Source organism: Petaurus breviceps, unplaced genomic scaffold (genome assembly GCF_028583685.1).
Source record: "Petaurus breviceps papuanus isolate PSGF00001 unplaced genomic scaffold, PetGlider_PUasm1.0 90919, whole genome shotgun sequence".
Lineage (NCBI taxonomy): Eukaryota > Metazoa > Chordata > Mammalia > Diprotodontia > Petauridae > Petaurus > Petaurus breviceps.
The window spans coordinates 10,842,153-10,864,218 of record NW_027187378.1 but is presented as its reverse complement, the minus strand read 5'-3'; the positions used below and the strand labels follow the sequence as shown (position 1 = coordinate 10,864,218).

The 22,066-nt window shown below is 36.9% G+C and overlaps 2 protein-coding genes and 1 non-coding gene across 6 annotated transcripts in view; all 3 read right to left on the bottom strand.

Annotated features, from left to right (window-relative positions):
* Nucleotides 1–16,850, bottom strand: part of KAT14 (lysine acetyltransferase 14) — a 66,254-nt gene extending 49,404 nt beyond the window's left edge. For all 3 annotated transcript variants that reach the window (XR_011165962.1, XR_011165963.1, XM_069075469.1), the window contains exons 1-5: nucleotides 16,589–16,850; nucleotides 15,138–15,256; nucleotides 8,310–8,431; nucleotides 3,453–3,634; nucleotides 2,116–2,532 (exon numbers count right to left, since the gene is read on the bottom strand). Coding sequence is in view for 1 of the 3 variants with exons in the window: in XM_069075469.1 (XP_068931570.1) it covers nucleotides 2,116–2,532; nucleotides 3,453–3,634; nucleotides 8,310–8,431; nucleotides 15,138–15,256; nucleotides 16,589–16,847 (1,099 nt within the window). In the remaining 2 variants the exon portion in view is untranslated. The remainder of the gene's footprint in view (nucleotides 1–2,115; nucleotides 2,533–3,452; nucleotides 3,635–8,309; nucleotides 8,432–15,137; nucleotides 15,257–16,588) is intronic.
* LOC138152220 (small nucleolar RNA SNORD17) lies at nucleotides 11,518–11,762 on the bottom strand. Its single transcript, XR_011166053.1, has one exon. It is a non-coding gene; the product is annotated as a small nucleolar RNA SNORD17 (small nucleolar RNA).
* A 178-nt stretch (nucleotides 16,851–17,028) lies between the features above and the next one.
* On the bottom strand, nucleotides 17,029–21,765 carry PET117 (PET117 cytochrome c oxidase chaperone). 2 transcript variants are annotated; one of them, XM_069075470.1, is made up of 3 exons: nucleotides 20,119–21,765; nucleotides 19,697–19,917; nucleotides 17,261–17,316 (listed from the first exon to the last, which is right to left on the bottom strand). In XM_069075470.1, exons 1-2 carry the CDS (start codon nucleotides 20,212–20,214, stop codon nucleotides 19,699–19,701), a joined length of 315 nt encoding a protein of 104 aa, XP_068931571.1. In that variant the 5' UTR covers nucleotides 20,215–21,765; the 3' UTR covers nucleotides 17,261–17,316; nucleotides 19,697–19,698. The 2 variants fall into 2 exon arrangements, with proteins under 2 accessions (XP_068931572.1, XP_068931571.1); XM_069075471.1 differs by lacking the exon at nucleotides 19,697–19,917 and having other exon boundaries at nucleotides 17,029–17,316; nucleotides 20,119–21,604.
* Between the last annotated feature and the right edge of the window lie 301 nt (nucleotides 21,766–22,066).

Sequence of the window (22,066 nt, the reverse complement as noted above, 5' to 3'; positions counted from 1 at the left end):
GACCTAGCAATTTCTATTATAAACCAGAGATAATGAAATACAACATTCCAAACGTAAGATAAATTTACTATGGAAAATAACTTAACCTGCAGGGTAGAATATAATTCTACAGAGGAAAAAAAATAGACCTTTAATAGAAGAACACTCTCAATCATTTCAATGACAATCTATTGCCAACATTATAATGAAGGAGAAGAAAGTGTCTCTTCAGAACCTTAATGTCTTCAAAGTATATTAAGGGATTTAAAGAGCTTCTGGGGTAAACTGGTTTCTAAGGGGTTGAAGGGAAAGAGAAGGGAGAGTAAAAGGAATATGTACTAGTGTACATATATTTCTCATAATTGTGATGGGAGAAGAGCATACAACTTGGAGGCAAGGTATGGGGACCAGACATCAGGTAAATCTCATTCTTATCTGAAATGGACAAAAGATACACACAGAAACACTTTAGTCTAGAAATACATCAAACTCAACAGGAAGAGTGAATATGGAGGTGAGCAGTTAGTAAAGGTTAAGTTATAAGATAACAAAAAAAAAATAAAGAACTAGTATCTGAGGGAATATTTCAGATTGCCTCTTAGACAACTTGATAATGGCTGCACAAATTGTGGTTTATGGATATAATGGTTATGTTCTAAGAAATAAAAGACAGGCCATTCACATATGCCCTATGAAAAAAATGCTCTAAATCAGTAATAATTAAAGAAACGCAAATAAAACTAACTTTGAGGTACCATCTCATAACTATCAGAATGGCTATGAAGATTAAAAAAGGAAAATGACAAATGCTGAGGGGCTATGGGCCAATAGGTTCACTAATGCATTGTTAAGTGGAGCTTTGAGAACTAGTAAAACCATTTGGAACGCAATTTGGAATTATGCCCCCAAAGCAATTAAACTGTGCATATGTAACTTCTGACCCTCCAATTCCTCTACTATATTTATATCATAAAGAGATCAATGAATGAAGCTAAGAACATACATGTACAAAAATATTTATAGCAGTTCTTTTTGTGGTGACAAACAATTGGAAAAACAAGGGGATTTCCATCGATTGGGGAAGAGCTGAACAAATTATGGCATATAAATGTGATGTGCTATAAGAAATGATAAAGGAGATGGTATCAGAAAAACCTAGGAAGATTTGTATGAACTGGTGCAAAGTGATGTGAGCAGAACAACTTTTCTGTAAGATAATTAACTTTGTAAGACAGTAAGACTTTGTAACACAAGGACCAACCACAGCAACAAAGACCTCAAAGTGAAACATGCTTTCTACCCTCCAGACGGTGAATTGATGGATTGAAGAGTACAAATTAAAGTGTATTTTCTTTTGGACATGAAGAATGCAGCAATCACATGTGTATATGTATTTAGAATAGGCTTTATTTTTCTTTGCCTTCTAAATGGGGGGAGTTGGAGGGGAGAAAGAAAGAATTCAGAACGGAAAATAACAGTAAATTTGTTTTAAAAAAAGAAATGATGAAAGAGACCATTTCAGAGAATCCTGGAAAGAATAAAGGGAAGAAAACGAGGAAAACAATTTATACAATAACAGAAACATTATAAAGAAAAGAATGAAGATGTTACCCACACACCTCCTCATAAGAGATGCAGAGACAGACATTTTTTTAGTATAGCCACTGTGTGGATTCATTTTGCTTGTCTATGCCAATTTGTTATAAGGGTTTTTTCTTTATCCTTCTTTCTCTTCTGATTTGAAAAGGGGAGTTAGCAATAAGGATGCCAAAAAAAAAAGCAGCCACTAAAACTTTAAGAATGCACAAGAGGAAAATAAATTAGGAAAAAAGCACAGACAATCAATTTTGAAAATAACATGTTATTTTATTATATACTTTTTAAAAAGCAAGGCAGCATTGAAACAGATATTCAGTTTCGTAGAAGCCCTTTTTTGCTATTCTGTTGTGTAAACAGAAATGCCTTTTTGGTATTTAAGTCAGGATAAAAAAATGTTAAATAACAGTTGAAAACTTGGTTTAGAGTTATATTTCATCTGGTACACAATATTAAATAAATATAAATATTCAACAAAATTCACCGAAGTGAAGAAAAAAAGACTGTGAGGGTTGGCAGAACCTAACAGGTAATTCTTACCATGAAATAAGGCTTGTGGTGGCATTACATCTGGAATAAGATCGGCTTCTGACAGCAAGCTAGGAGTTGCTGAATGGGAAGCTGGAGTTCCAGGAGCAGAAAAATCAAGAGAAGGAGAAGGAGATGGGCTTGTCAAAGGGGTTCGATCAGAGGAACTCAAGGATGAAAAGTCAATCACCTCTCCCTTCTCAAGAACCATGTCAGGCCGGCGGGCACGGCTGATGAATTTTACTGGGGTAGAAGATGTGCTTCTGTCCAAGAAACCAGCTGCTTCTTTCTGGGCTCTCCTAATATCTTTAGCTTCTTGAGTTCGTGATCTCTTCTCCTTCAGTTCCATGGCAGATTCCACAGGATTTCGACTCACTCTTTTCCTAAGCCCCTCCACAGTAATGATGGGATCCAAAGTTGGTTTTGAGGCTAAAGAAAAATAATAAATATGTGAACACTAACTTACCATTTATATATCTAAACTCTTCATTGACTATTAGCTGTTCTGCTTCCTTTCAATTCCAGGATCATTAAGCCTTCCCTAGGTTAAGCTCAATCTCATTATCTTAGAGGTTCACCTTTGAGAATCCACACCTCCCAACTACCCTCACTATCCTGTCCCTTCAGATTAGAGGGCTGCAGGGTAAAAGAATAAATTACTCCCAAGGCCTCCCATTATATAGAGGGCTTCCAACAAATTTCATTTACCACAAACTGTTCAGGTTGATTTGACTCCTAAGAACCTCAAGACCTAAGTGGGGTACACTCTGGCAACTCCCTGCCCCTCCTTTTCAATTACCTTTTGTGTGTTGTCTTTCCTCATTTCCATAGTTAGCTCCTTGAGGACAGGGACAGTCTTTCTTTTTCAGACAGATATCCTCATATAAGCCAGACTCAGTGCTTAACAAATGTTTATTGGCTCTCAAACAAGTATTCAACTTTAGATTCTTTGGCTACTCACTACTCTAGATGTTTATTAGTACAATGCTTTATACTCAGAAGATGCTCAATAAATGTCTAATTATGGTTAAAACAAGGCTTTTAAATGTCTCCAAAGTGTGAATTTAAAAAGCCAAAGATACCTAGAAATCAGATTTTCAGCAAGAAATTTTCAAATACTTGAGACAATTTACAGAACAGGAACTTTTATTAGTAAAAGGAGGAAGGTGTTTATAATTTTTTTTTAAAAAGCTTACAAAATAGTTATACAGAACATACCAACACAGTAGCTACCATGGACACAAACTAGCTATTCCAGTTAAAAAAAAGGACTCTTATCTTTAGGATCTCCTATCTTTAAACTTGGTTGACTTTGGCTTGCCTGGCACCTCTTGTACTGTTCCAGATACCTTTTACTTTCAGAGCAGAAGCAGACAATTTTTCTCCTTCAGGTTTCATTGTTGGGGGCTTATTATGAACAAGTTTCCACCATCCTGGTTCTCCAAACTCCTGAGCACCTGAGCGGAAAAACACTGGGCTTCCCACACTAAGGCAACCCGCTACTGTACTCCACCAGGTTGAAGTCTTTTTCCTAAAAGAAAGGACAAAGAATATTTAAAATCATGAATTATATAGGTTTTCCTAATTGACAACTATTTTTAGGTGCATATAAACCATACTCCATGTCTATTTCAGCAAATGTGACTTTCTGATAGTCAATGTTTAATTTTTTAAGTTTTCTACATTCATTTCCACAAGATTTTGAGTTCCAAATTTTCTCCCTATCTCTTCCCTACCCCCACCCCAAGATGGCAAGCATACATACTGATCACCTCTTCCCCCAGTCTGCCCTCTCTTCTGTCTCCCCTTACCCTTTCCCCTTACTTTCTTGTAGGGCAAGATGGATTTCTCTACCCCACTGCCTGCATCTTATTTCCCAGTTACATATAGAAACAATTTTTAACATTTGTTTTTAAAACTTTGAGTTCCAGATTCTCTCCCTTCTTCCCTCCTCACCCACCCCCACTGAGAAGGCAAGCAATTCAATATAGGTTATACATGTGTAGTTATGTAAAACATTTCCATAGTAGTCATATTGTGAAAGACTAACTATATTTCTCTTCATCCTATCCTGCCCCACACTTATTCTATTTTCTCCTTTGACCCTATCCCTTTTCAAAAATGTTTGCTTCTAACTACCCCCCCCCCAATGTGCTCTCCCTTCTATCATCCCCCCTATTTCCCTTTAAGGTAAGATACCCCACTGAGTGTGTATGTTATTCTCTCCTTAAGCCAAATTCAAGGAGAGTAAGGAAGTCAATGTTTATTTTAAGAGGCATTATTTGGTTTTTTTTGGAGGGAAGGAAGGCAGGGCAATTGGGGTTAAGTGGCTCACCCAAGGTCACACAGCTAGTAAGTGTGTCAAGTGTCTGAGGCTGGATTTGAACTCAGATCCTCCTGAATCCAGGGCCAGTGCTTCATTTACTGCGCCAACTAGATGCCCTTTTAAGAAGCATCATTGAGATATTCAAAGAAACAAATTTTAATTCATTTAAAGGTATTAAAAATATGTGATATTGCACAGACGTCAAGAAGTTAAACAAGGTGTTATAACTCTACTCCCAGAAGTTTGGGAATCAGTGGCATGGAAAGTTCTTTTGTCCAAACCAGTTCATTTTGCCTGAGGGCTTGTGCATCAATGAAAAACCCCCATTACAGGTTTTCAAGTACTGAAGCAGAACCAGAACTGCATGGCATGTACCACAAGCTCTGAGGGTTTAAACTTCAGGGAAATTATTGACTTTCAACTTCCATTTTATGAAAAATTGTTTTAGTTCTAAAAAAGCATGATTGAAAGAGATGCGATGTCCCAGAAGTCCTAAAATGTTAACTTACTTAACAGGGGGAAAAAAATCTTTCAAAGCGTGCTTTGACAATATTATGAAAGAAGCAATTAAGATAATTCTTTTACATTTTCTTTTTAAAATTTTCAATGTAAAGGCCAGGGTCTGCTCTCCAGAGACTAAATTAGAAGATCCTCAACAAGAAATGTTTGTAATTCTTATTTATTTATATTATTTAATTCTAAATGTATTTAGAAACACTAGACCTAATCAGAAAATGTAAAAATGTTATTTTTCTCAATGGGTATGAGAAGTATTTGGGATAAGAAGTAAGTCTAATTGCAGCTCCAATTGAGAGTACCCTTCTGCATTTCCCTCTCTTCTTTACCCTTTCCTACCACCCTTCAAAGTTCAAAGTGATAAATGAATAGAAGTTTAGGAAATACTTCTAGTCATACTCCCACTCTCTCTGAAACCCTCATACACACCAAGACCTGGGTGTAGAAATGAAATAAATCCACTTTCTCCAGTCATAGGCCTCTTCTAAAAATACCTTTTAGTGATCTGTGACACAATGACAAAAAGAGTCAGACACTGATATCTTTAATACATATTAGAAAAGATGCATGAGGCCTCAAACTTGCATCTCAATCTTTCATGATAACATTTTAGGAAGTGTTTGGTGAGCATAATCCCACATTTCTTCTTATTTGCTCATATGTCTAATAAATAGGTTGAGTTACTAAGAAATAATATGGAGAAGCAACCTTTTTTGTTTCTACCATGATGCATGATCACTTCACTTCTCTGAGGAAAAGGGAGGTCTCCAAGAGAAAATAACATGAAACTGTTTCTGAAACTGTTATTTGATAATGTTCATAGCACTGAAAAACAATTAATGAATTCATTAATTACACTATGTACTCTAAAGGATGTCTGTCTATATGTAAATCTTTTTCTGTCATAGCACACAGTATTTTACTGAGCCTAACCCCATTGCCTTTAAAAATTTTAAAATACTTTCCCATAACAGGATCATTAGCCAGCTTGTGGTATTTTGTCATGAATTTCTTGTTAAGACATATACGATATATTTACATATTTTGTGTGTAACTAAAAAATGTACTTTTAGCAACAGACATGTTCACATTGTTCTTTAGTAATCAAAAACATACCCTCTTCAGAATTTAAACCTAGAATAACAAATTTAACTTACAAAAGCCAGAAAAAATTATTTCATGTCATTAAAGATGATATGGAAATCTAGTCAACCAAATTGTTTATACTGGGTTACTAGTCAAGTTTTCATTGACTTTCTATAATCTGTTTGTATATACACTGATTAAATCACAGGTCTAGTCAAAAAGAAACAAAAAAATAAAGTTATTTAAATCTGGAGCTGTATAGAAATATCTCACATGCCCCGTACAATCTTCCCAAGTATACTTTCAAACTTTATTTAGGTTCTAAGAATGCTGTAGACAATTCATAAATTTCATTTAAAAGTAACTTAAAACAACATTCTTATTTCAGATCCTGTGAGAGAAAAAAATTACTCCCATAAAGTATGCACTATCATATAGCTACAAAAGATCACAATGCATTTCAGCTCTGAGAAGTAAATTTGTCTCTGTAAAACATTTGCAGTTTTTATCTTGCCTCAAATCTCAATTATTAAAACTTCTAAATTGCACAAGGATTTTATGTAAACCCTTTATGTCATTTATAAGGAGTGACATCTCAAAAGAAGGTCAACAAGTATTTACTGAACGACTACCATGTATGCTAAGTACTGGGAATACAAATACAAAAAATGATCCCTGCTCTCAAAGAGCTCACAGTCTAATGGGGGAGAAAATATGCTAATACCATATACAAAAAAAGATATGTACAGGATATATTAGAGATAGTATCAGAGGGAAGGCCCTAAGATTAAAGACAACTGGGAAAGGCTTCTTGTGGATGGTGAGATTTTAGCAGATTTGAAAGTAGTCAGGGTAAAGGGTAACATTCCAGGGTAGCTGGAATGTTAAATTCAATGGCAAAAAAAAAAAAATCCAGTAAAAAAAATAATGCCAGCTCTGAGAAGATGACTCTCCAAACAAACCCCAGAACTCGGTTAACAAGGACAAACAAATGAGCAACTTCCATCAACTAAGACAGTATTTTTAAAAAACAAAAATTTGGCAAACACACAAACAAGAAGATAACATTCATAAGAAAAAAGCACTCATAAAACCCACAGAAACATTTCAAAGTTATAATTTAATTTTCTTCTTTCCTGCCACACAGCAAAGGTACATTAAAACAAATTCCATAGATAATGCCAAAATCATTATTATACTAAGGCAATAGGCCTCTCTTTTAATGAATAGGACCCTTTGTGTTGTCAACTCCTTTCTTAACACCAATAAATAATTTGGGAACCAGAATGACCCCTATCATAAAATGAGACTACAATATTCTCTAACTTAGCAATTTCTCTTATTACAAGGTCTCATGACGTCACACACTACCGGACTCACTCACTCCAAAGTGTTCTCAGCAACATCAACAAAACCTGAAAGGCTTAAAAATAAAAACAAACCTAAATCTATTTGGTAAATTTATTTCACTACCTTGGAGAAAACACACAAAAGACTATATTAAACAGGATAGTAGTTAATAAAAATCCTGCTCTGACTTGATCAGAGACTTTAGTCATATTTATAGTCACTAAACTGTACAAGATTTATTAACATTTTGTCCAAGACTTGATACAGCATCTAATGAATTCAGAATCTTGAACAAAATTCAAAGGTAAGTGGATTTAACCAATTTCATTAGCATAGTAAAATGTCAGAAAGTCCCCATAAATTGATTGAATGGAAAAAGTTTAAGAAAAATATAGAGATCAGTCAGTGGTAGTGACATTGTAAATATGACAAAAACTAATGAAACAAATATTTAGTGTGGCTAGCATATGCCCGGTAGGGAATATAAAGGAAACATAAAGACTGCCTTCAAGGTATTCAGAATCTTAGTTGAGTCAGTATTAAGTTCATCCAAATACTATGTAAGTGCCAAAAGAATGAATACAAGTAACTAAACTGTTCTAAGAGTTTAAAAGAATAAGAGTAATGGATGCAACCCAGGAAAAAAGCACATGTATCTAGCTATCACCAGACTTTCCTATTCAGAAATTTGCTCTGTTCTTTTAAGGGCTCCCCTGGAAAGTCTGTTTTTTATCCATTCTTCTAAGAAGCTCAATAAATGCTGTCAAACAGGCCTTTTAGGACCTGCAACTATAACTATAGTAACGACAACAGTCACTGCGAATCCCACACTATATTATACCACATTTGAGTGAATAGATTATGATAACACAAATATAGTAGCATGGTTTACCTTCTACAGCTTGCAATTTCAAATAAACAGTTTTACCTGTTTCCCAGTAGAAAAGTCCAATGTTTCTCAATAAAAGCACAAATATCTTCTTTCCATCTGAAATAACCTTGGCGTCCAGTTCCTTCCAGAGACAAATTATACATTGCCAACATGACAACCTGGCATACAAATGGGGGTAAAAAGGAGTGAAAAAAGAACATAGGCATTTAGAAATGCAAACGAGCTGAGACAACATCTAACTCAATGCTCTGTTCAGGGGAGGAAACTGAGTTCCAGCAAAGTTAAAATCAATTGCCCAAGGTCACAGAGTAGTGCTAGAACCTAAATCCTGGTCCCATCTCCCCTCAGCCCAATGTTCTTTCCATTATGCAACTCTGTCTCTTTTCAAAGAAAATTTGAAATCCTTAAAAATATTCTAGCCAATTTTTTTGGATCTAAAGAAATGTATACTTCTTAACAGTTTGTGTCAGATTCTGAAAGAACTTCTGTAAAGATTTATTTTGAGAATACAAGAGGTTGGATGCATCACAATTAACTGAGAGCATTAATTATTTACAAATTAAATAATCATTTTACCATGCCCAATAGGAAGACCTGTTGATGTACTACGATGCTTCAAATAATTTAATTTCAACTTTCTTTGACTTTTATAATTTCTCTATGCAAGTATATCTGTTGTACACCAGGTCTTACTATCAGGATCTTAAAATTCTTAAGAATCACAAAAGTGAAAATTTTAGCTTTTTATCAGGCACCCTCATTTAACCTGAAGCCTTGAAATACTAAATAACTTGTCTAACAAGGTCATGAGGTCACTAGCAGAAAAAAAGTGTACCAATTTCATTGATCTTACGTTTAGAGGTGGAAGAGACCTTAGAGACCAGAGTCCAACCCCTCCCTCCTTCAATAGATGAGTAAGGGGGTGAGACTAAGTGACTTGCCCAGCGCCAGACAAACAAAATTAGAACTCAGATCTTTCTGACTCTGAGTCCAGCATTCTCTCCAATATGTCACCCCCTGGCTGCCTAATCCATATTTTGTTCACTACAGTAAGCTGCCAACCCTATACTAGTCCAGAAAAATGCAAGACAGATATTTCTTTGTTATATTGAAGATATAACCTAGAACACTGCTAGGCACACATCTAACATCTGTTCAATACATTTTAAAGGAATTAAATGGAATTCTTCCTCTCCCTATGCAAGGACCCATCCTCGTCATCCTACTCTCTTCAACCCCACTTCCTTTATACAAGCCATTCCCCATGTTTCAATAGACTCCTCTTCCCAACTCTGACTCTCCATTCACTGAAGTTCCTTCTGACCTCCACTAACTATCTCAAGTTTGACTTTCCTGCCACCACAACCACAGCTTCTAACACTCTATCCCAAAAATAATCTTGTCTTCAAATTTCTCTACATGATCCTTTCCACTGCCCGATAATATTTATATGCTATCTTTATAATATTAGCATCTAATATGTGTCAAGCACTATGCTAAGTGCGTTACAAATATAATCTCATTTGACTCTCAAAACAAGCCTGAGGGGTAGGTGTTGTTATGATTCCCATTTTACAGATGGAGAAACTGAGGCAAATAGAGGTTAAGTGACTTGCCCAGGTTCACACAGCTAGTAAGCAGATGTGAATTTAGATCTTCCTGACTCTAGGCCTAGGCCTCCCACCACTGTGTCACCTACCTTACCTATCTCATACCATAGTCATTTGTGTAATTTAGAACGTGAACTTCTTAAGAACAGTATCTGTTGTCTTGAGAATAGTACTAGTACCTTACACATAATAAAAGGGTTTTTCGTTAAACCAAATTACCTACAGTGTGCAAGATAGTATCCTAGGAGCTGGAGGAAACGCACATTTTACGTAACATGTGATACCTGCTCTCAGGGGACTTACAAAATAAAACAAAAACTATGCTATAAAACGATACATGTGTTTACAGAAATATAAGCATAGTGAATGGAAAGATTATTATTAACTGAAGGAGGGGGAATCAGAGAAGGCTAAAGAAGTAGCACTGGCCACTCAGACCAGGTCATTTATTTTAAGAATAAAGAAAATAACTGACATTTTTAAATTTCCCAAAGAGCTTTACTTCATTTGATTATCACAACACTCCTTTGGGGCAGATATAGTTATACTACCTTCACACCATTTCATTCCACCAGCCACCAAAGCCTCATTCACAAAACTGACCTGCATTTATTTTGTATATACACTTTTATGTATAGCTGCTTTCTCCCACAGAATATAAGCTCTTTGAAGGCAAAGAGTATTTCATTTATACCACTGTATTCCTAGTGTCTTGGCACAATACTAGATGCTTTATTAATGCTTATTTGGTTAAATGATTGATTTTACAGAGAAAGCAACTTAAGTTAAGAGAATTTAAGCAATTTGGCTTATCACACAGTGAGATTAGAAACCAGATCTTACCCACCTAAATTCAGGACTCTTTCTACTATATCACCTTGCCCTTTTATTTTGCATAAACGAGATTAACTTAGCAAAATTAATTTGATTCTATACTTGGTGCATCTGAAAGTAGATTTGATGAAAAAAAATTATTCTCTCTTTAATTTCTGTTTTTCTTCTGAATTACAGGATCACAGAATAACCATTAGAAATCATCAAATTCTGGGGCAGCTAGGTGGCGCAGTGAATAACAGCACTAGCCCTGGAGTCAGGAGGACCTGACTTCAAATCTGGCCTTAAGACACTTAACACAAAACTAGTTGTGTGACCTTGAGCAAGTCACAACCCCAATTACCCTACTTTCCCCCCTCCAAAAAAAAGAAAAAAGCAAAAGAAACTAGGTCAAACTAAGGCCATCAAAGAACTTGCTCTAATTAGAATGCAGGTCTTCTAGCTTGTAGTCTAGCACTTTTTTTTTCTTTTTGGAGGGGGGAGGGTAGGGCATTTGGGGTTAAGTGTCTTGCCCAAGGTCACAGGGCTAGTTTTTTGTGTGTGTGTTTCTATTCACTGCGCCCCCTAGCACTTTTTATACTATACCAAATACTCAAAATTTTCTGCCTATTCCTTACCTATTTCTATCTTATACTGGTTAATGGCATTCATAGACAAAGCATAAGCCTGATGACGGTATAGATAACTAAAAAAGGTTTTTCACCCATATGTAAGGAGAACAATGACCAGAGAAGTTCTCAAAGGACTCACAACTCAGAAGTAGGGTTATTATCAAAGAAATAGCTTAAAGGCTGCAGCATGTGATCAGACACCAGTCATTCGTCTTGGCAAGATGGGACCTTAAGCAGATAGGGTTCCACCCCTGCTGACAATATCCCTTCCTACTAGTAAGACCACCAGACACACCTACCATCTACAGTAGAACACTGCAAGTCTGGAGGGCATCTGGAGGTTACAAAACTCAGTTCCTAGAACAGGAGCTGAGAGCTGCAGGAAGGACAGAGCAGCACACTCAGAGAATGGATAAACTTCATCATCATTTCACATACGCTGCAAGCCAGTGGCTCAAATCCAAGTGTGGAATAGGAAACAATTGAAAGACAAAATAGATGTCTTGAACCACTTCAAAAAATATATAATCAGCTAAGAGTTACTGCAACTATCCAAATAAATCAGGTATCAAATGTACACTGCTAAGACTTTGATGATGAGAGAAAAAAAGTTTCCACTATGACTTTCAGCTAGTTATACTGACCAAAATGCCCACAGAGTACACAATTTGATAGTTTCAGCTCAAAGTTTTCTCCAAATCCAAAGTGGTATTCTTTCTACTATACCACCACTTCGTCTTGGCTAAAGCTAGAACAAAAGGATATATGAGGCACTCTTTTTACACTGCTGTAATGTAACTGTTTTAGTTAGTTGCTATTTCAACCTCCAGAAGATATACAAGTCTAGCTTCAAGCAACAGATTAGTTGTTTCTTTCTGTTACCTTTATATACCTTCAGCAAATCTCTTAACCATTCTCCAGTTTCTGCATCAATAAAAGGTGGGGATGAACTAGATCTTTAAGGCTTCTTCCAACTCTACATTCAAAAGTAATGCATATAAACAGAATTCAAATTGTTAGTTTTTTCTTTTTAAAAAATACAATGTTGTGCTGATAAATTTTAATAAGGATTTCGAAAAATTTGGATTAACAAGGAAGGCCTTCAGCATGTTAGGTAGATTCCTCTGTGGAAAATTAAAAGAATCTAGGGACAAGTGTGGCACTACTCAGGCAGGCAGAAAGGAATTACCAACTACATCTTTGGTAGGACGACACATCAGTGAGATCACATGTCCATAAAAGATATGGCTTTTCTGGGGTGGCCACGTGGCACAGTGAATAGAGCACTGGCCCTGGAGTCAAGGGGACCTGAGTTCAAATCTGGCCTCAGACATTTAACACTACTTACTAGTCGTGTGACCTTGGGCAAGTCACTTAACCCCAATTGCCCTGCCTTCCCCCCTCCAAAAAAAAAGATATGATTTTTCTTAATTGTCCATACTTTCTATGGCAACTGATATTTACAACATACAATACTGGAAAAATAGCACTATCTACAACATTAAGAAATCAAGTAATCATATTTATAATATATTGTAGGCTGTTGGATTTCTTTATTCTTCCAATTATTCCCCCCTAAAACAATAACTTTTGTTTTTTGAATGGTAGCCAGAAAAATACCAACCATATTTTTCATTAAAATTACAGGATAGTATTTACATGAGGAAAGGATCTTTTTAGGGGTCTTTCATGAATCTCCAAATTGAAGTGTTAACATTTTTAAGAACATATATTTTGCATAGTTCAATCAATTAACATTTATTAAGAACCTATTAAATATCCAGCACAGAGTTAAGCAAGCCCTAAGGATACAAAAAGGGGCAAAAGACAGTCCTGGCCCTAAAGAAGTTCATAATCTAATAGGGAAGACAACAAATATAAAGGACCTATATACAAATAGAAAATAATTAACAGAGGGAAATAGAATTAAGAGGACCTAAGAAAGGCTTCCTGCATTAGACAGGATTTTTTACTTCAGACTTAAAAGAAGGTAGGGAAGTTGGCAGGTAGATATGAGGAGGAAAATGCTCCAGGCATAGCAGAAAACCAGAGCAAGGTGATGAATTGTCTTTAGCATGGAACAACAAGGAGCCAGTGTTACATCCAGGACTTAAGAGTATGTGGCAGGTAGTAGGTAGGAAGGTGATAGATTATGAAGGGCTCTACATGCCAGATGTTGTATTTGAGCCTGGGGGTGACAAGGAGCCACAACAGTTTATTAAGTGGTCAGACTTGCATTTTAACAAAATCACTTTACTGGCTGAATAGAGGATGAATTGGAGAAGAGAGTGACTTGAGGGAGGCAGATTCACCAGTAGGTTATTGCAGTGTCCAAGGTCTAAGGTGATAAGGGCCTGCACCAGAGTCAGGGCAGTGTCTAAAGAGAGAAGGTAGGCATATTTGAGAGATGTTACAAAGGAGAAATCCACAGAACTTGGATATTTGGGGGAGTTGAGGTGGGGAAATGAGGAATCTCGATGACTCCTAGGTAGTAAGCATGAGGAACTAGGAGAATGGTGTCACCCTCTACAGTAATAGAGAAGGGTAAGAGGGGAAAATGAGCTTTGTTTTGGACATGTTCAGTTTAAGATGTCTACTGGACATCCAGTCTGAGATGCCTGAAAGGCAGGTGGACATACAAGATTGAAGATCAGCCAAAAGGTTGAGGCAGGATGGTTAGATCTGGGAATCAACATCATAGACATGGTAATTACATTCATGGGAGCTGAAGAGATCAACAAGTAAAAGTAGGATAGAGAAAAGAGAGGAACTAGAACAGAACCCTGCGGGGGAACACCTATGGTTGGAGGGCATGTTTGGAACAGAATCCAGAAAAGGCGACTGATAGTGGTTAAATAGGTAGAAGGAAAATTGGGAGAGTCTTGACCAGAAAACTTCAAGAGAAGAGAATATCAAGGAAGAGGAGGTAATCAACAATGTCAAGCTGCAGAGGTCAAGGAGAATAAAGATTTAGAAAAGGCGACTGGATTTGGCATCCAATGGTTAGTCAATCTGGAGAGAGCAGTTTCAGTGGAATGATAAGGCAGGAAGTAGAACTGTGAAGGCATCTCCGTTTCAAGAAGTTTAGCCACAAAGTGCAGAAGAGATAGGAAGACGGTTAGTAGTAATGAAAAGATAAAGTAAGGGTTTTTTAGGATGGAAGATACATGGGCATGTTTATAGGAAAGAGAGAATGAGGAAAAAGCAGGGAAGAGAATGAAAGTAAGTGACAGCACGGGGATTACGGACGGGGCAATCAGTTGGAGACAGGATGGAATGGGATCACTTAAACACACAGAGGGGGTTAGCCCCCGTAAAGACTATGGTCACCTCAACATGTGAGACAGTAGTGAAGGAGAAGACAATGTTAGAAGGAACATGAGTAATTTGCAATGAGGAGAAATTTCATGATGAATGGCTTCAATTTTTTTCAGTAAAATATTAGGCAAAGCTCTCAGAGAAGGTAGCAAGGAGAAGGGAAGCCATGGGAACGAACCTTGAGGGACAAAAAGGTTTGGAAGAGCCATTGTAGAGTAGGATATTAAATACAGTTCTTTTCAAGGCAAAAAAAAAAAAAAGACTGTAGTATCACAGGATTTAAAAGTGAAAGGAACTCAGAGATGAACTAGTTCAACCCTTTCATTTTCTAGGAAGACAGGATCAGAATTGTTATGATATGCATGTTTTACCATTTTTATAACGAAACTCCAAAATTCCTTCAATTACCTATTCTTTCTTTTAATATTTTCATAATACGAACCAAATTTTCATGAGATACTGTCACCCTTCTGTAATAGATTTTTACTTACTTGTTGCCATGTCAATCTCAGCCTTTCAAATTGTTCTTTACCATCCTCTGAACAATCTGAACAAGTAAATCTGAAAAAATTATCACCTTTGAGGTAACTCAGCTGTTCCCTTAGCTGACCTAAAACAAAGTAAAAGACAAACACAATCATATTTTAGTTTTTCAATATAACTGGAGCAAAAAAAGTTGAGTCATACTTTTATCAATTCAATTTTTCTACTTAGTTCCTTTGATCTTGTCTAAACTCTTCTAGTGGTAGAGGGGTTCCCTACGATGCTAACCTTTCACCTCGAAACTTTTCCATTATTTTGTGCAAGGAAAAAATTGTGGTTAAGAGAAAAAAGAATGACAAAGAGACATGCTCTTCTGCCTTCAATGACCTGTCACTGCAGTAGTCTTATCCTCAAAACTTCTATATACCTTTACTAATCCATTCTAAGACTTTAACAGACTACTGAGAAGAGATGAAAATGAAAAAATAGCAAATTAAGCCAAGTTTTCAGGACAAATATTTTAAGTTATTTGGACAAAAAGGGTAAAATACATTTTAACAAATATCATTATGTCTGATTCTCCAGGAATAATCATTCCAGCAGATGATGAACTACTGTACAACTTTTTAAAAATTCTATTAAATGAAAACTCCTGTATAAAAAAAGAAATTCTATTCAACTTAAAACATTCCTAAAATTTGTTTTGCTTAAGATTGTATAGATGTTTTTTGCCCAGATTTTGAGGTAGGAATATACAGGTAATTTGATTCTCATGTGGCCTCAAGATACGACAGTAACAAGGTTAAGATTACAGTAATAGGGGTGGCCAGGTAGCACAGCGAGTAAGAGCACCAACTCCAGTGTTGGGATGACCTGGGGATCAAATCTGGGCTCAGATACTTAGCACCACACCCAGAAACACCTGGCCATGTAACCTTGAGCAAGTTACTTAACCCCTATTGCTTTAAAAAAAAAAAAAAGATCACAGTAGTAATTAGTTAAGGGGAAGAGGCCAAAATAGATTTAGTTCGGGCAAAACACAAGACAACTTCCCTTCCCAAAGTGAACCTATGTCAGACGTTGATTTTGATTTAAGGTAAATTATACTGATCCATTTAAGACACAATACTATTCTAAAGTCCAACAGAAGAATCCCTATCTCCATATTAGGATATATGGCTAACTACTTAATAAAGTGTGATGTTTGATTTGTGAAACTGTTTACTAAAAGATTCATTAACAATAGTCTTAACTACTTTGGCAACAAGAAAAAATAACACTAACATATTACTTAAACCTATATTACTACGAAAGTCTCCTTAAAAATTACAAGCTCTGCTCAGTCAATGAAATTAGTATCAATGAGGTATTTTCATTTAGTTTTCAATTATAGTTACTTTAAAAAAATACTAAGCCTTAGAAAAGAAACCGAATAAAAGAAAAAATAAAAGGTTCTTACTGGCTGATATCCATTTTTGGCATTTATCACAGAAATAAGATAGCTGTTCTTCCATCCATGACACATCCCCTTCATCACTATTCAGTGAATCTCCACTTTGATCATGAGATAAATCCACTGAGCCTTGATCCTCAGATTCAACAATCAGGAGGGTTTCACCTTCCACTTCACCTTCCTCCAGACCTTCAGAGGTGGATGTTCTAGTAGCATCATCATCATGACGACTCATCAGTCCACTAATGTGAACATTGTTATCCATCCTTTCTTGCCAGGAAGATTATTTTTTTCAGTGACAACCTTGGGGTATGGTTACCCAGTTAATACTGTTCATAACAGATAAAAAGGGGTTGTCTTTAAAAAGTGAATGATCACAATTAAAAATCGCTTAAATAGAAGGAATTTTTAAAGCAGTTTTAAAAGTTAAGTGATATAAACCACTGTTCTTTTATTTGAATGTTTAAAAGGCAGAAAAAATTATATTGGTGAAAGCAATCACTTAACTTGTGCCACGACATAGCTAAACAAAAAAAATTCCAAAACAATCTAAATCTGTTTCATTAATATTTCATTCACTTCAAAACTCATGTTTGAGAACCTTTTGCCAATAACATCTTCTTTCGCTCTGATTCAAGATGTTTAGTCAAAATAATCTGTTCTTCCAAAAGACGAACATTTTCTTTTTTCCGATTTTGCCTCTCTATATCTCTGAGCACTCCGTCTCGAAGCCTCTAAAACACAAGGAACAAACTTAAGTAACACCCTGAACACTATTCCCATCCATTAGTATTATTACAAGAAAAAAAAAAAGTGCCACCAAGATGCACTTGACTTCCAAATTTTTAAGTACAAATCCAGATAGTGTTTGTTTTAGTTCATCTAAATACAAATATGCAATATAATACAGGATATTTTTTTAATAAACAGCATATGAATCTTGTGTTTTAACAAACTACATATATTTTAATAAAATGTTTTAATAATATTCCCAGGAAAAAGTTGGAAGGTTTAAGAATTAACCAAAGGTAAAGAATTAAGTTACCTAAGATTTTTTTTTACGCCAGTGAAAACCAGAATAAGATCTAGCAATTTAGGAAGCACACTGTTTTAACTATATCTTAAAATTACAATAACTGGGTACCAAGAATTCAGTTATCATAAATTATCCTCACTCAAATTAATAAACCAGAATCGGGAAAAAGAATATACTTTTTTTTATTGCAAAAATCAAGCATAATAAAATCTACTTCTGGTGAAATTGTAGGAAAAAAGGGAAAGTATAAAAATTATCTAAGAAATAAAGAATAAGGGGCAGCTAGGTGGCGAAGTGAATTGAGCAAGGGCCCTGGAGTCAGGAGGAACAGAGTTCCAATCCAGCCTCAAACACTTAACACTTACTAGCCCTGTGACCTTAGGCAAGTCACTTAACCCCAAATGCCCTGCCTTCCCTTCTCCAAAAAAAAAAAAAAAAAAAGAAATAAAGAATACCAAAATTAACCTCCTGGCAAAAGGTGATTTACTGTATTTAGAAAGAGTACCAGATTACTCCATAAAATTCATCACTGGTAATCATTAGGTAACCAAATGAAAATTACAAACTTCAGTACTTGAAAACAGCTTGTATGCAATCAAACAAGTATTTATTCAGCACCTACTACTTGCCAAGCACTATGCTAGGCACTGGCATTACAAATACAAAGAGTATAACTATTCCTACTCTCAAGAAGCTTACATTCCAATAGAGGATACAAGGAAGTGTATGTGTATATTATATATGCATATGCACATATACTTGTGTAATATGGTCTCTAGAAATATTAAATATACATATAAAACATGTTTATGTCATGTATACATACACATAAATACATATACGTACAGAGAAAATAAACAAAAATATCGAATATTTAAAATAAAGAGTAGTTTGGGAAGGATACTAACAGTTGTGGAAGATTAGTAAAAGGAGAATAAGCAGTTAGCAAGCATTCCTTCAGTCGTTTATTCATCAAACCTGCACTGAAATTACTTGATGTCTCAAGTCATCTTACACATATTTAAATGCTATATCCCCCTAAAAGAACATTAATTAAATCCTTTCAAGGCAAAGTTTGGTTTCCAATGTTTTTGTATTCTTAAGATTAATACAGCTCCTTACATATTAGGTGCTTAGTAAATTTTTAATGGATTGGATTGCCTAGTACTGTAACCAGATGCTACAAGGAAATAAAAGGAACTATCTCTGCCCTAGAAGCCTTAGGCCCATTACATTTTAGAAGACTGAATGAACACTCTTGAGATTAACAGACTTCAATATTTGCAGAAGGAACCTGGAAAATAGGAGCCCCAGGGGAAACTGAAAGCAGTTTTCAAGCATTTGAAGGACTGTTCACAAGGAAGAGCAATTAGATTTGTTCTTTTTGGTGAGAAGCAAAGGGCGTAAGTTGAAAGGAAAGAAGTCTAAGCTTGATAAATTTGTATGGAGGGCAGGTAGGTGGCACAATGGATAGTGCACCAGGACTGGAGTGCCAAACTGGCTTCAGATATTTATTAGCTGTGTAACCCTGGGGCAAGTGATATGATAGCCTATACAGCATAATTAAGTTTGTAAAGATCTTTCCAAATTTTATCTTATTTGATCCTTACAACCTGGTAAAAGCTATTTTGTCTCCATTTTACAGATAAGGAAACTGAAGTGGACTAAGTTTAAGCCCAACGTTACACCTGTACTATGTGTGTGAGAGAAGAGTCAAACAAGAACTGGCTCTACTTAACTAAAACGTAGCAGCAATAAATTAGTAACAGTTGCGTGTTTTGCTACAATTAATTGTAGCTGCTGGCATTAACAAAACCCTTCAAGATTGCTTTGCAACTATCTCGTTTGCAACCACCTCACAAGCCATCCCGAGGTAGGTGCTATTATCGTCCCATTTTACAGAGGAAGAAACTGAGGCAGACAAGAGAAGTGACCCGCACGGATAATAAGCGTGGGAGGCCGAAGTGGAATACGGGTCTTCCTGATTCCAGGTCCAAGGCTCTATCCAGGGGTTTACCCCAAGTTTATGAAGCTCACAGCCTAGCAGGGACAAGACAAACAAATGTAATAGGACTCACGTTTATATAGAGTTTTGGGTTTTACAGGCCCATTCTTCACACCAAACCCCCGAAGTGGTAAGACTAAGACTCGGCCCATTTTGTAGGTGGGTAAACGGAGGCTCGGTAAACAAAGCAACAGTACCACGGTCACGATAGCGGCGGTAAAACCTCACTACGGGCAGCTGGGTTTTCGGCAGGAGAGCACGCGGACGAAAATGTGCAGGAGCGCGGGGACCACGCTAAGAGGAAGAGGAAGAGGAAGTGGAAGTAGAAGTGGCGGGCCCGAGCGAGGTCAGGCCGGGAGGCGGGGCCCTAGAGCGCGCAGCCGCAGTCGCCTAGCGCCCGCGGGCCGCCACAGAGAGCATCGAAGACAACCCGCCTCTCCCAGGACTGGAGGCAGTGGGGGGAGGGAAAGTGGGGCTATATCACGTGGTCCTGACCTGTTGGTCCTGCTTCTGCCGAAGATGCACCCCGACGACCGTGCCCGCCGTGAGCACCACAGAGAGGCCCAGCACCACCTTGGAGCTCCTCGACATCCCTCCCGGGCAGCTGGCGCCGTAGAGGCGGCAGAAGCAGCCCTTTCCCACCACTGTGAAGCAACAGACGTCTAGAAGGTGGGGAGCTGGGCTGCGGCTACAAGCATGCACGACGGTGGCGAGCCTCTTCCGGCGTGCGCGTCCCCGAGTCTCGCTCAGGCTCAATCCCTCGAACGCCGAAAGTTCTCCCTCACTCCACGCAATCCAGGAGCAAGCAATAGTGAGCTGAAAAATCGATCGCGCTTGCGCTTTGCTCTCTCTGTTTAGAGCTGTGGGCTCTGATTTCCTCTAACCATGTGGTTGCAGCAGCCAGGGACACTGCTTCTCATCTTTACTTTTTCCTGCCCTCCACCTCCTTCAGCTTTCCTCTATATAGAGAGCTCTAAAAGTACTCCAGGGAGAAACTTAGGGAAAATGGGTGCCTATAACGAAACTTCTAAATTAGTTATGCGGCATGGAAATTATATAAACATTTAAAATAGTAATTTTTTAAAGCAGTGCACAAAACTTGCAACTCTAGTAGGCTCAGATTAAGCAAAGGTCCTCAGAGATCAGGTAAGACTCGGGATAAAGAGCCACAGGCTAATGGAAGATATTTGGCGTTTCACTGAAGTAGGGAGACCTGGTTCAGAATTTGTCCCTGGACGAATTGGAGCCAATGTTCAGAGTTTTTTCTGGGACACCTAAAGCGTTGACTTTGCTTCCTTTTTCTTATTCACCATTGACTGAGACTTCTCCATTTCACGTCAATAAATGAATTTTTACAATGTTTTATTAAGCACTTAACTATGTCAAGCATTGTGCTCAATCTTGGGAATATAAAAACTGCTGCTAGAACACTCTTTGCTTTCAGGGAACTTTCTTTTTAATGAGGTGACAACATAAACTGGGAATTAACATGACTGGTGGGGAACAGAGAGTATTGTGGTTTAGAAGGACATTGGGATACTAAGTGGAACCTTCATGGATACACCTTTTCAGATTTGAACTGAGGTCTTCTTGAACCAAATCCCATACAAATTGGAGCCAAATTCAGTGCTTCATTGTGTTCTGCCTGGGAAGACAGCATTGTTGTAAATCTATTCCCTTTTCCACCACTACCACCCCCACAATCCTTGGCCAAGGGCTGCTTCTGTGAGATAAGAACTATCTCAGGAGGTGGAGTAGGGAGGGTCTAGATTCTCTTCCTCCCACCTCTCACCCCCATTGATAAAGCAAAAAAAATGAATAATTCTGTAAACATGTATAGTCATTTAAAACAAATTCCCACATTGGATAAATAAGATAGATTTGGACATGGACAGTGTGGGAATTTCTCACAAAGTCAAAACTTACCAGTGGTTTGGTGTGAATGTGTGTGTATAAATATATGTGTGTTTGTAAATATTTGTGTGCATATATACATATATGTTAATTATATAACTAGTTTTGCTTCTTTCATTTTTATCAATTTATACAAGTCTTCCCAGGTTTTTCTGAAATCATCTCTTTCATTATTTCTTACACCACAATAATATGCCATCATATTCATATACCTTAACTTGTTTAGCAGTTCCCTGATGAGCATCCCCCTAGTTCCCAATTCTTTATCACCAAAAAATAATGCTGTAAATATTCCCTTTTTATCCTTTTTTTTTTTTTTTATCTCTTTGGGTTAAGCAGTGCCAGTTTAATAGCTTTTGGATAGAGTTCCAAATTGCTTTCTAGACTGGCTAGACTAGTTCATAGTTCCACCAATAGTACATTAATTTTAGTGCCTGTTTGTCATCTTAGCCAATCTGATAGGCATGAGGTAGTATCTCAGGTATTAATTTTCGTTTCTCTCTTAGTGATTTAGAGCATTTTTTTCATA